The sequence below is a fragment of the Amaranthus tricolor genome, chromosome 12 (genome assembly GCF_026212465.1).
Source record: "Amaranthus tricolor cultivar Red isolate AtriRed21 chromosome 12, ASM2621246v1, whole genome shotgun sequence".
In the NCBI taxonomy this organism is placed as follows: domain Eukaryota; kingdom Viridiplantae; phylum Streptophyta; class Magnoliopsida; order Caryophyllales; family Amaranthaceae; genus Amaranthus; species Amaranthus tricolor.
This window is the reverse complement of record NC_080058.1, coordinates 17,095,890-17,110,143: the sequence shown is the minus strand read 5'-3', so window position 1 is coordinate 17,110,143 and position 14,254 is coordinate 17,095,890. Positions and strand designations below refer to the sequence as shown.

The 14,254-nt window shown below is 34.2% G+C and overlaps 1 protein-coding gene across 1 annotated transcript; it reads left to right on the top strand.

Annotated features, from left to right (window-relative positions):
- Positions 1-1,075: 1,075 nt before the first annotated feature.
- On the top strand, positions 1,076-2,911 carry LOC130828642 (uncharacterized). Its single transcript, XM_057694606.1, has 5 exons — positions 1,076-1,276; positions 1,364-1,765; positions 1,817-2,464; positions 2,531-2,740; positions 2,834-2,911. The coding sequence occupies exons 1-5, from the start codon at positions 1,076-1,078 to the stop codon at positions 2,909-2,911; spliced, it is 1,539 nt and encodes a 512-aa protein (XP_057550589.1).
- The last annotated feature ends 11,343 nt before the right edge of the window (positions 2,912-14,254 follow it).

Genomic DNA, 14,254 nt, shown 5'->3' with positions numbered 1-14,254 from the left:
TGTATTTTATTAATTTCTTTGTTATATAAGTTTTTCTTTTTTCTTCAGTGTAATTATGTTTCATCCATCCTTTTAAATGTGTATTCTATATGACTTAATAAGTTTTCATATTTGTGGCAAATGATAAAAATGAAAGGGACAGAGGGAATAGAGTGTTGTTGCTTCTTTGATTGATCTAATTCCTTTGTTTAATAATACATGAATGATTAAAATATATGGATGAGATTTTTATAAAAAAAAGAATGTATTTTCAAATTAGAAAATGATTTAAAAAAAAGGAAATGGTGGGTTGGCAAAACGTTCGATGGCGACAACTTTTACAATTCCATCAAAATTCAAAGATTGATTATATTTGCCACTTTGAATTATTGCGTATATCTATAGAGGCATAAAGCTATACCATCTTGGTGCAGCAGTAGTCAAATCCTTCCCTTATAATTAAAAACAATTAATCTATAAAAATAGTTCAAATTTATGTAAGCTATATTTAAAAATAGTCCAATAAGTAATTATTAGGTTGATGGACCAAACCCTTCAAACAACCCACTATAAGCAATCACAAAACCCTCAGGGGCTGTTAGGTTGGGTTATTTTCTATAAAAGGTAACGGAATCAGATAAGGGTTCGGTTATTTGGTGTTGGTTTTGAAAAAAAGGATAACACTTTATTGCGATATTATTGTGTAAATATCTCATATGATAGAGTTAAGGTAATTTAGGAGTATTTACTAATTTGGTTACGGTAATTTAGGAGTATTTCCTAATTTATCTTTTGCCTAATTTATCTTTCATTGTATTATTTATGGAGAAGCAGTACATAATAAACCAGGGACAATTTTTGGTGCATGCCATTAATTTCTACATGGTATTGGAGCCAATAACCTAATTTTTTCACGTGCCCTTCTTTCTTCTCTCTCTTTTTTTTTTTTCTGAATACCCATTTCATTCTTGGCGGCTACCTTTCTTCTTCTCTCTGTGCAATCATTAATTTCTCTCTGTGAATACCCATTAATTTCATTCTCTAGAAGCCTCTACACCGCCCATCTGCGATTATCGTTCTCCCTCTCTGTGCAATCATGGTGGAAGGCGATTCATCCTCCCCACCGCCACTGTTACACATTCCGTCTACCTCACCATTCTATGTCGGACCGCAAGATCGGCCGGGAGATTTCATCACTAATATTTGTTTAAAGCTTGCTAATTTCAATGAATGGTCTCACGCAATTCGTATTGCGTTGTGCTCTCGGAGGAAATTCGGATTTCTGGACGGATCAATTGTGAGTTTTGTTCCACCATGTACGAAGGATGATTGGGTGACAATCCATTGTATGCTCGTTTCTTGGCTCATTAATACTATTGACTAGGAGGTAAAATCAATGCTTTCTAATTATGATAATGCTAAAAAGTTGTGGGATGATTTACACGAACGATTTTGTCTTGTTTATGGTCCCCGTATTCAACAAATAAAATCCGAAATCAATAGCTGTGAACAAACGAAAACTATGTCTGTAGCCGTTTATTATAGCAAATTATCTGTTTTATGGGATGAATTGGACAAACATGAGCCTCTGATTGTTTGCACTTGTGGAAACTGTATGTGTGATGTTGGTAAGCAACACGCAGCTCGACGTGATGCGGACCGTCTTCAACAATTCTTACTTGGTTTATATTCTGAATATTATGCAGCTTTGAGTTCTAATTTGTTGTCTCAAGACCCCTTGCCCTCGTTAAATAAAGCCTTTAAATCTGTTGCACAAGATGAAAGAGTGCGTGGCATTACTAGGGTCAAAGTAGACACCCAGTAGTCCGTGCACCAGCAGCAACCCAACTCGGCTCTTGGGTTTGCTGTCCATGCCACAGCAACAAGAAAGGGTCGTGGCCCTAATGGCAGCAGCTCTAGTGTGCCGGTGTGTGAAAAGTGCAATAAGCGCGGGCATGATATCTCTCAATGTTGGAATGATAAAATTTGTGACCATTGCAAGAAGAAGGGCCATGTTAAGAGTACCTGCTATGAGTTACATGGCTTCCCGGAGGGTTACATACCCCGTGAAACAAGAGGGGTTCAGTCTTCTACGGGATTCGGCAAGGGTTCTAACCCACATGCAAATGCTATTGTTTCAACGGCTTCAGTCCCAGGTTCACCTGTTTCAAACAATTCAAGTGCTCAATTGTTTACCGCCGAACAGTGGAAAGCAATCACCGGATTATTTGGTAATAGTACATTTTCAGATTACCGATTGAATGGTAAGTTTGATAGTTCTTCTTGGATCATTGATACTGGTGCCACACATCATGTAACTGGTAACAAATCTTGGTTGTTTCATGTTCATTTCATAACTTGTCCTGTCGATTTACCTAATGGTGAAACAGTATGTGCTACATTGGAAGGGTCAGTTCGGTTGTCGGATACAATCACTCTTATTCATGTTCTTTATGTGCCAAATTTATGCTGCAATTTACTTTCGGTATCTCAACTTAATGATAATTTACAAACTATTGTCCAATTTAATTCTTTTATGTGTGCAATACAGGACCAAGCGAAGGAACTGATTGGAATGGGAGTTAGGCGAGATGGACTGTTCTATTTTAGCAAACCGGATGTGATGCCATCAGTATCTACGGTGGAGGCTTCTTCGAGCTTGGAGTTGTGGCATAGACGTATGGGTCATCCTTCCGAGAGAGTAGTTAAGTTACTTCCTCATGTTAGTAACAATAAAAGTAGTTTGAATAATGGATGTGAAGTGTGTTTTCGTGCTAAGCATCATAGAGACAAATTTCCCTTGAGTGAAAATAGAAGTTCTAGGATTTTTGAGAAAATACACTGTGATTTGTAGGGTCCTTACAGGCATGTTTCGTCTTGTGGGGCTCGTTATTTTTTAACTATTGTTGATGATTATTCTCGAGCCGTTTGACTTTATTTATTGGTCGATAAAACTGAAGTGTTTCGTTCGTTTATGACGTTTGTAGCCATGGTTGATAGACAATTTTCTCACACAATTAAAATTGTTCAAAGTGATAATGGCACAGAATTTAATTGTTTGTGTGATTATTTTTCCGCCATGATTGTTTTTATCATCTTGTGTAGGAACCCCACAACAAAATGGGCGAGTTGAGAGAAAACACAAACATATCTTGAGTGTTGGGAGGGCTTTATGGTTTCAAGCAAATTTGCCTATTTATTTTTGGGGGGAGTGTGTACTTGCTGCGGCTCATCTTATTAATCGTACCCCAACTCCTCTCATACAAAATAAAACTCCTTTTGAAATTTTATTTCAAAAACCTCCCATGTTCGATGCCATTCGCACCTTTGGTTGCTTGTGTTTTGCCCATAATCAGAAAACCCAGGGTGATAAGTTTGCTAGTCAAAGTCGCAAATGTGTGTTTGTGGGATATCCTTTTGGTCAAAAGGGGTGGCGTGTGTATCATCTTGATGCTAAAGTTTTTTTTGTGTCTCGGGATGTGAAATTTGTGGAAGAGGTTTTTCCTTTTCGTAGTCCGAAAGATATCAATATAGATCCTAATATTGGTGCCTATCATAATGATGTGCATGATTATGTTGCGGATTTTAGTATGAATGATGTGGTGTATGACGATGAAAGCGATTTGTGTGTGCAAAGTGTGTTGCTGGATGCTCGTCATGCAGGCAATAGGCGGGTACAGGAACCAGCAAGCACTGGCACCCCGCAGCAGCAGCCCTCCCCAGCCACTGATCTGCTCACTGGAGAGGCTGCCGGTGCTGCCCCTGAACCGCTGCCTATTCCGGGTGGGTCTGATTCTCAGCCCCGTGATGCTGCCAGCTCTCTTGACCAGCCCATTGAGCCAGTCTTAGGTCGTGGGATGCGTGAAAGAATCCCAAATGTGAGACATCGGGACTATGTTGCTCATCATGTGTTTGCTAACGGTCCATCTCCCTCCACTTCTTCTTCAAATCACTCTTCCGGTATCTCGTATCCTTTAGCACACTATATTAAATGTGACAATTTTTCTGTGAATTACCTAACGTTTGTTGCAGCTATTGTTATGAGTGATGATCCAAAGTCATTCAAAGAAGCTATGAAGTTCGAAGGTTGGAGAAAATCCATGAAGAAGGAAATACAAGCGTTAGAAGATGATGGCACATGGACTCTAGAACCTCTACCACCGGGTAAGCGTGCTCTTGGTAGTCAGTGAGTCTATCGTACTAAGTTCAAGTCTAATGGTTATGTTGAAAGATTAAAGTCTCGTTTGGTTGTGTTAGGAAATCATCAACCAGAAGGGATTAATTACAACGAAACGTTTGCTCCAGTGGATTTGCTTGTAATCATTATTGTGAGATTTGGGATTTGCTTTTATTAAGGGACTTGTAAGACGTTTCTTCAAGGGGAAGAATGTGGTGTGAGAAGATAGAGAGATCTCCTTGTTTGTCTTAAAGTCGATTAATAAAAGGCGTTGAAATCCTACGGGTTGAAAGAGAACCCATAGGGGGGAGTAGGTAGTTTAGAACCGAACCTCGTTAACATATCGTGTGTTATTTTTTAAGTTTATTTTCCGCACATACATTATAGTTTTATTACTCGACCTAAAACTGTCCCAGAAAACAGTTTTTAAAAGGTCACTCAATCTCTTGAGACAACCTTCCAGACAAAAATTTTAAACGGCCACACTCTCTATTTACCCCCTTAGAGAGTATTCAACCTCCTCTCAACTTTCATATATTTTAAAGAAGATGGTAATTAAAACACTCAATTCTTTATGCTAACCTTTGATATCACTTATAGTAGGTGAATAGAAAGTAGTGATATACTTTGATGCATAAGCGGACAATATAAAGAAAAGAAATTGTCATTAATAATGCAACTTATATTCGATCCGCCGAAAATAAATTCACTTATTATTTATTTTTTAATAAATCTACTTAATTGGGCTCATACTTGTAGGGGTGTCAAACAGGTCGGGTTGAGTCGTTTTCAGGTTCGGGTCATATATAAATGGTTCAACAGACCCTTGACCTGAACCTGACCCATTTAATTAAATGGGTCAAAAATTGAAACCACGACCTGATCTGTTGCAGGTCGGGTCAACCTGTTAATGACCCATTTAACCTGTTTTTTTTTTCAGGTCATTGAACCCATATAATTCAGGTCATTTGACCCATTTGACCCATTTGACCCAAAAATTACAATATTACAATATTACAATATTACAAAATTACAACATAAAAACTAATTTATGGCTAACACTGTAAAACATTACAAGCTTCATCCATTAATGGAACACAGTAAACATACTTTCATCCATTAATGGAGTTGAAAATCGAACACAGTACAAGCTTGAATTGAAGATCAGGAAGTTTGAACTGAAAAATCTGAAAAATCAAAAAAATCGAACACAATCCAAATCAGAAAAAATCGATTAAAAAAAAATCAGAAAAATGGGAAACAAAGAAATAAATCAATAATTCTTACCTTGGTGCCGCCACAGAGAAGAGGAAGGAGAAGGCACACTCCGAAGTCGCACAGAGATGCAGCAAGCAGGAGACTGGAGAGTGGAGAGGATTTGAGGAAGGCGCCGCAGTTTTTAGGTTTTAGATTTTTAGGGTTTTTGATATACCAGTAAATTATACATCAAAATCAAAATTGGGTCAGAAAACCGAAAAATGGAGTAAATAAAGAAAAATGGAGTAAAATCAAAATCAAAACAGAAAATATTACCAGTTTAGTAAAACAAAATCAAAATCAACACAGTATTAACACAGATTACACAAAGATTACAGTAAAATAAAAATCGATGAAGCAACAAGCCCAGAAAATGAAACAGAAAATATGAATCTTGCAAAACATAAAGAAAAATGGAGTAAACATAACACAAACAGAAAAATCGAAAAAATCGAAAAAATCGATAAAAATGAAACAGAAAAATGAAATAAAAAACAAGATGCAAATTACCAATTTAGTAAAAATGAAACTCCAACAAATTCGAAAAAATCGAACCCTAAATAACACAAACACGAACCAAATTATTATGAAGAATCGAAAAAAACGAACACAATCCAAATCAGAAAAAATCGATCAAAAAAAAAATAGAAAGATGGGAAAACAAAGAAATAATTCTTACCTTGGTGCCGCCACAGAGAAGAGGGAAGGAATAAGGCGCACTCCGAAGTTGCACAGAGAAGCAGGAGACTGGAGAGTGGAGAGGAATTGAGGAAGAAAGCGTCGCAGATTTAAGGGTTTTTGATGTACCAGAGTCTAGGCGGGTCATATGAATTATATACCAGTAATACCACAATGGCACAATACATTACTAGTCCCAATTGCAATTATCTTTATTCTTTATTTCTTTATGACTTTTTAAAAAATTTTCAATGGGTTAACAAATGGGGTAAATATGGGTCGACCTGACCTGATTGACCCATTTAATAAATGGGTTAAACAGGTTTTTTTTGGGTTTAATTATTCAACCTGAACCTAACCCATTTAATAAACAGATCAGGTCGAGTTGACCCATTTAATTAATTGGGTCAAAAATCTAAACCCAAACCCGCTAATTTCGGGTCGGTTTCAGATCAGGTTAGCAGGTCGGGTCAGCTTTTGCCAGCCCTAGCTAATAGCATTCCTAGCAAGTGTATAACCGATAAAAAACGGTTAAAATTTCTTTCTATTTTTTAACTTTGTTTTGACATTTTAACCTCCTTCCACTGCATTTTCTTCTAACTGTAATGTACTCCAACTTTCACCATTTTTATGTACGCAATCTCCATTAACATCTTTTCTTGAAGAAATAGTACATAAAAACCATTTTTATGTACTATTTTCCTTGAAGAAATAATCAATGGATTTTCTTATTTTTTTACTTATTCCATTTGTTTGTAGCAACTATCATTATGCTTACATTACTTCCATTCATTACAGGCCCTTATGCAATTTAAAGTAATCAAAAAATTTAAAATTCTCAACACTGCATACTTCCATTCATCTCCCAAAAGTAGAATCCAACTTACATTAGTACATTGTGTACATTACACACCAATAGCAAAAGATAAGGCATTACATTATGATTCTAATAGATGTTCAAATAAACATTGAAGGTAATCAAATCAAAAACAATCAATGGAATTCAAATTACTTACCATTTTGCAGAGTGCAAGGTTAATTTGTTGTTAGCAGCAACAACAATGGAGTTTTATGGCCTATAAAAGTCCCATTCAGTTTTTAATATGTCTTAAGAAAATGTCTTTAATTAAGGGAGTCAAAAATTGAGTTCGTGAATGGTGGAAGAGAAGCATGAGTTGATGTGGGTAGAAGAATTAAAGGCAAACTCATTTTTTGATAACTAACCAGTTGCAGGTAATCTAGGAGTGCTATGAGCAATGAACCCCATTAGGTGGGTTTATTAAAAAATAAATGATAGGTGAGTTTATTTTCGGCGGATTGACAATTTCCCCGATAACGAATACATGGCAGCGGTAAATCCCCGATGATTAGAATTTTACTTAACTTTTATAATCCACATTCTACATTCTTATGTCTTTTCTCTTTCAATTTTTTTTATTTGTCTCTCCATTAAGACATGCACGCAAAACTATCTTCAATCCACTTAAAAAAATTTTAAACCAAAAGAATTGTTTTTATTTATCTTTTTTATATATCATAATAAATTATTGAAACTAGAGTAATACATTACTCTTTTTAAAAATAACTATTAAGGGCATAATTTTTTCACGCTTTTCATTAATTGTATAATTCAATCAATCCAATTCCAAATATTAACAAATTAGGAGAAGTTATAAGACTAATTTTTATTAAAAAAATTAATTTCAGCTAGAATAATATAAACTTAATTTTATGTTTAAAAAATGATTAATGATGTTATAACAGTGATAGAGTTGAATAGATAGTATGCTTAGGTATTACATCATAAATTGGATGCTCAAATGAGATCTCGAAAAGTGATACCGTAATTAGTAGACGTGTATGTTATTGATGACCTTTAAAAGTAGTAGTAGTTGAGAACTAATCTTTAAAAGTAGTAGTACTTGATAAATCTTCAACCGTACCATATAATAACAATATCATGTAATTATATGTGTGTTTTTAAGTGTAATAATAATATAATACATATACTAACGATATCTTTTTGCGTGGTTTGTTGAAAATTTATAGGATATGATAAATTTGCATGAGTTATTCACATTGTATCACTTAACTCTAACATTAATTCACAAGCTTTTCAGTTTCTATTGTAAATTGTCCCTTACTAATGCATTATGTAGGGAATTTGAAGGGAGGGGTTTATAATTGAATTAACTACTTTAATTAGCCTTCCATTAATCAATTGGTTAAATTTTCTTATACGTAGCTAAACTAAAATAGAGATAATTATTAATAATTATTAATTAATTATTAAATAATATTTATTATTATGAAATTTTAAAGTCTATATCATTCTGAATATTCTAATTACACTTACTACCATGTTAAATTAACTTTTATTGATGATAATGTAAACTAGGATAGGGAAGATGGAGGGATATGTTATAAAATAAAAGTTGAACCTTAATTAGTTTTATATTCTTTCATATCCAAGCTTTTTTAAAAAAAAAAAACGTCAATTTTACTTTCTTATTATGAATTTGCGAATTATTAAGTCATTATCTATTTATTTTTTAAATTAAATAAAAGAATAAAATAAATAAATCAAATTAATAATTTTAACTGGTCGTACTTTATATATATATATATATATATATATGTGTCTGTGTGTGTGTGTGTGTGTGTGTGTGTGTGTGTGTGTTGGCACTCTTAGGTTTTGATGATGACTGCACTTTATATAAACAAATGTATTTTTAGAGATTGTATGCAGGTCCATATCCGCTTTTGTTAAGGATCGTTGATAAGTGCCTATGACTTAGTCTATAAACGTGTACTCGTCAAAAGAATCAAATGAAGTTAGATAAGGTAGATCGCTTAGGATGTCAAATATAGACAGGAGGTCTACTGTTCCCAAGTTTGATGATCTAATGTTAATGGAAAATGGAAACAGTGCATTGTTCCCAGATTGGAGTCTGGAGAAGATACGTCTGCTGGAAAATTATGTTAATTGTATTTTCTGATTTTTTAGTTGATGTATTAGTTAAAATTAATTTGTTGCATTATTTAATAATTAAGTTAATTGGAAAATATTTTATAATAACCTAAAAATATAACCGTGTGATTTTCTAAATATGCAATATTTCTTTCCTTATTTTTCTCCTTTTAAAAAGGCTTTTATTTTGGATCTAAATTAAGTGAGTAACTAACTTACCTATTATTATTAAAGGGAAATCATAGTTAACTTACCTATTATTAGTAAAGAGGAACCGTAACTAACTCACCTATTATTAGAAAAGGGGAATTGTAACTAATTACCTTTTATTAAGGAAATAACCGTGGGTTTGGACCTTGTAATTCATGTTCCATATATATTCTCCTTATTTTTAGGGATAAGGGAATAATGGGTAGTTACTTCCTTTTTACTAGCTAAATTAACTCTATAAATAGAGGACTTGTTTGTTCCTCAAAAATTGCCTTCGTAGGAGCTATAAAATCCATACGAGAGATTGAAAAATTAACAAGAAATATTTTGTTCAAAAATTGCCAAACTCTTTAATTTTATCTTTAGAGAATTTATCCTTGTAAAGGATTTTTGAGAGAATTGTTGTAACTAGACTTGGGTAAGTCTAGGGGAGAATTAGAAAGCTTCTAGTAAAGCTAGAGAAGAGAATAACTTTAAGTAAAGCTAAGAGAGAAGCTTCGAGTGAAGCAAGAGAAAGAGAAAGAGAAAGAGAAGTTGGCCTAGTAAGAGAAGCTTCGAGTGAAGCAAGTTATTTTATGTAATTGTAACGAATTGCCTAAAACATATTGGAGAGTTTTGAAATCCTGAGGGGTCGTGGTTTTTCCTTCTATTTAGGCATAGAAGGTTTCCACGTAAAATTGTGTCGTCTCTTTTACTTTTTCGCACTAAGTTTAAGTTTTAATTCTTCAATCTAATTCCGCAAAAACAGGGCTAAAGTACTTAAACTTATTAAAACAACAATTCACTCCCCCTCTTCTTGTCGTTCCTATCTCTAACACTGTCTACATTTGGTGTCAGAGCCTTGTTCTTCATTTGATCAGGAAACCCTGAGTGCAATATCCTGGTATTTTTAGAGATGTCGATAATGTTAGAACGAATGGAAGAAAGGTACTCTACTAAAAGGCTACCTATGTTTGATGGAAAATTCTATACATATTTGATGAATAGGATGGAGATCTTCATCAAAGCTAAAAATTATCAAGTTTGGAGAGTTATCGAAATTGAAGATTTTGAGGTGACAACTACAAACTCCAATAACGAAATTATTCCCAAACCTATCACCGAATATGAAAAGGAAGATTTTCAGAAAATGGTGATGAATGCTCTTGCCATCAAGTTACTTCACTATGGTCTTAGACCAAACGAGTATAATCGCATTACGGGTTGCAAATCTACCAAACAGATTTGGGACCTACTGGAAGTTATCCACGAGGGAACAAGTGAAGTGAAGCGTTTCAAGATTGACTTGTTGATGTCAAAATATGAACGGTTCGTAATGGAACCTAGAGAAAGCATCCAAGAGATGTTTCACAAGATTTACAAACATCACAAATGAACTTGTCTCTCTTGGAAGACTTATTTCCACCGATGAACAAGTAAGGAAAATTCTAAGGAGTGTCCCTCAAGATGAACGCTGGAGAGCCAAAGTCACACCCATTCAGGATTCTAAAGATTTCACAAAGTTTAATCTAGAAGAGTTGGCTGGTTCCCTTATGTCTCACGAATTACATTTGGGAACAGGAAACAGTTCCCAAAACAAGGGATTGGCTCTGACAGTACCAGATCAAGAAGAGTCAGAATGTGATGAAGAGGAGGCTGCCATGTTGGTACGAAAATTCAAGAAGTTCTTCAGGAACAGTAGATACACCAATCAAAGAAATAAAAAAGAAAGAAGAATTGCCAATACCAAATCCAACCTTGAATGCCACAAATGTGGAAGTATTGATCACTTCATCAAAGATTGCCCTATATGGAAAAACGAAAAGGGCAAGGGAAAGGCAAGGGATACTGGAAAACTACCAAGCAAAGGAAATCTCAATAAAACCGACTTACGCAAAGCCATGATAGCTGCATGGGGAGAATCCGAGAGTGATGCTGAGACCGAAAACCCCGAAGAAGAAGAAACAACTAACTTATTTCTCATGGCCTAACACGAAAGCAAGAATGAAAAGTCTAAAGGAAAAGAGGTAGAGTCTTCTAATTCATTTCCTAACCATCTGTTTAAATTAAATAGATATAAATTAAATGATTTGCTTATGGAGACACAAAATAAATTGAAAGAAAGTAATGATAAATGTCTCCAACTTGAGAAAGACCTTAAGATTAGTAAAGACCATGTTTCTTATATAAATGTCCAAAATAGATTTTTTAATTTACTAGATCAAAATGTCATTTTAAAGGAAACAATGGAAAGAGTAAAAAGGGAGAATATAATTCTCAATGTTGAATTGACCCAATATAAATTACTAGGCTTAAACAAGGAATTAAATGATGTATCTATTAATGATTTTGTTCTGATTTTCAAAAATTGAAAATCAACCTAGAATCCAACCAAGCCGATAATGATAAATTAGAACTTGAATTTAATTCAAAAGGAAAAGGGAAAATCAAAAATGTTTCCAATTGGATTCTAAATGCTAAAAGTAAAAATTCAGAAGGCCTAGATTACCATAAGAATAACAAAGAAAAGGGTCTATGTCGATCTCCCAAGTAGCAAAGTCTGTACCTTTTGCGGAAAAACTGGACATCTAAAAATCCAGTGTGTCAAAAGGGAACAGCATATTGTCTCCAATAGAAACTATCTCGATCGTATTTGGATTAACAAAGTAGATTCATGTCAAATCGACAAGGAACCCAAGAATGATTGGGTTCCTGATTCTAACAATTAATTTTTCATGCAGGTTCTAGTGAGGGGGAACAACTCATGGTATCTTGACAGTGGGTGTTCCAAGCACATGATAGGTGATAAATCAAAATTTCTCTCATTGGAAACCTATGATGGGGGAACTGTGACTTTCGGTGACAACATGAAAGGTGAAATCATCGCCAAAGGAAAAGTAGGAAGGTCAAGTTCCCATTCAATTGATAATGTATTTTTGGTCGAGAATTTAAAACATAATTTACTAAGTATTTCTCAGTTCTGTGACAAAGGTAACTCTGTAAAAACTTCACTTTTGAAAAATGTATTATTTCTAGGAGTGACACAGAAGACACTGTTCTGAAAGGGATCCAAAAAGGGAACACTTATGTTGTGGACATCAACACTGTTCCCGAATCGAGTCTAACTTGTCTCAGTGTCATAGAGGAAGATCCTCTTCTTTGGCACAAACGTCTAGGTCATGCTAGTTATTCTTTGATTAATACCTTAAGATCAAAGACCTAGTAAGAGGATTGACATCCATAAAATTTCTAAAGGATGAAATTTGTGATTCTTACGCCAAAGAAAAACAAGTGAGATCGTCCTTTAAACCAAAGAATGTGGTGACCACTTCAAAACCGCTTAAACTAATCCATATGGATCTTTGTGGACCTATGAGAATTCAAATCCGCAGTGGGAAAAGATATGTATTTGTTATAGTTGATGATTATAGTAGATTTACATGGACATTATTTTTAGTAAGCATAGATGAAGCTTTTAATGAGTTTGTTTCTTTTGCTAATAAAATACAAAAATCCAGTAATAATCAACTTATTCACATAAGGTCAGATCATGGTAAAGAATTTGAAAATTCAAGATTTATGAATGATTGTAATGAAGATGGCATAAGTTATAATTTTTCCGCACCTTGAACACCACAACAAAATGGTGTGGTAGAGAGAAAAAATAGAACTTTAGAGGAAATGGCTAGAACCATGTTAATTGCTAGTGGTCTTCCTAGAAATTTTTGGGCCGAGGCTGTCAATACTGCATGCTATATTTTAAATCGTGAACTGATAAGACCTATCACTTCTAAGACACCCTATGAATTGTTTAAAGGGTAAAATGGAATATTTCCTATTTTCGTGTGTTTGAATGTAAATCTTTTGTTCAAATTAATGGAAAACGAAACATAGGAAAAAAGTTTGATGAAAAAAGTGATGAAGCAGTATTTCTTGGCTATTCATCTCAAGTAAAGCTTATAGAGTTTACAACAAGAGAACTATGTGCGTAGAAGAATCCGTTCACAATATTTTTGATAAAACTAACTTTATAACAAGTGAATAGGATACAAATAATTTTAAAATAGGTCTTGCTAATTTGGAAGATGATGAAGATGTAACGAAAGAGCAAGAATAAAGAACACTAGAAGAACAGCTGATTCAAGAACAAATCGATGTACCAAACAATACAGAACAACCAGTAAATAAGGACCAGCAAGATGTTCCCATAAATGAGCAAACTAATCCAGTTGAAGATGAGCAGAATAACAATCAAGTTAATGACCCTAAGCCTACAACAGTACCCATAAGAGAATTTGTGCCCAAACCTTAGAGATATCAAAAATGACATCCACTTAATTTGATAATCAGTGATTTGAATAAGGGAACGCAAACCAGATCCCAAATGAGAAATTTTTGTGTACACTTTGCGTTCCTGTCAACACTTAAACCCAAGAATCATGAAGAAGCTTTAAAAGATTTCGATTGGGTTATTGCCATGCAAGATGAACTAAATGAATTTGAAAGAAATAAAGTATGACACTTAGAACCCAAACCAAAACACAAAAAGGTGATTGGACTAAAATGGGTATTTAGGAACAAGTTGGATGAACACGGAATCATTGTAAGAAACAAAGCAAGACTTGTGGTTAAAGGGTACAATTAACAAGAAGGGATTGATTATACCGAGACATTTGCTCCAGTAGCGAGGTTAGAGGCTATCAGAATTTTAATTTCTTTTGCTGCATTTATGAATTTTAAACTATATCAAATGGATGTGAAATGTGCTTTTTTGAATGGTTTTCTTGATGAAGAAGTCTTTGTAGAACAACCCCCTGGCTTTGAAAATTCCTCTTTTCTTGATCATGCCTATAAGCTTGATAAAGCTCTTTATGGGCTAAAACAAGCTCCTAGGCAATGGTATGAAAGATTATCAAAATTTTTGATTGAAAATAACTTTGTTAGAGGTAAAATTGAAAAAACCTTATTCTTTAAGAATAGAGGTTCTGCTATTTTAGTTGTTC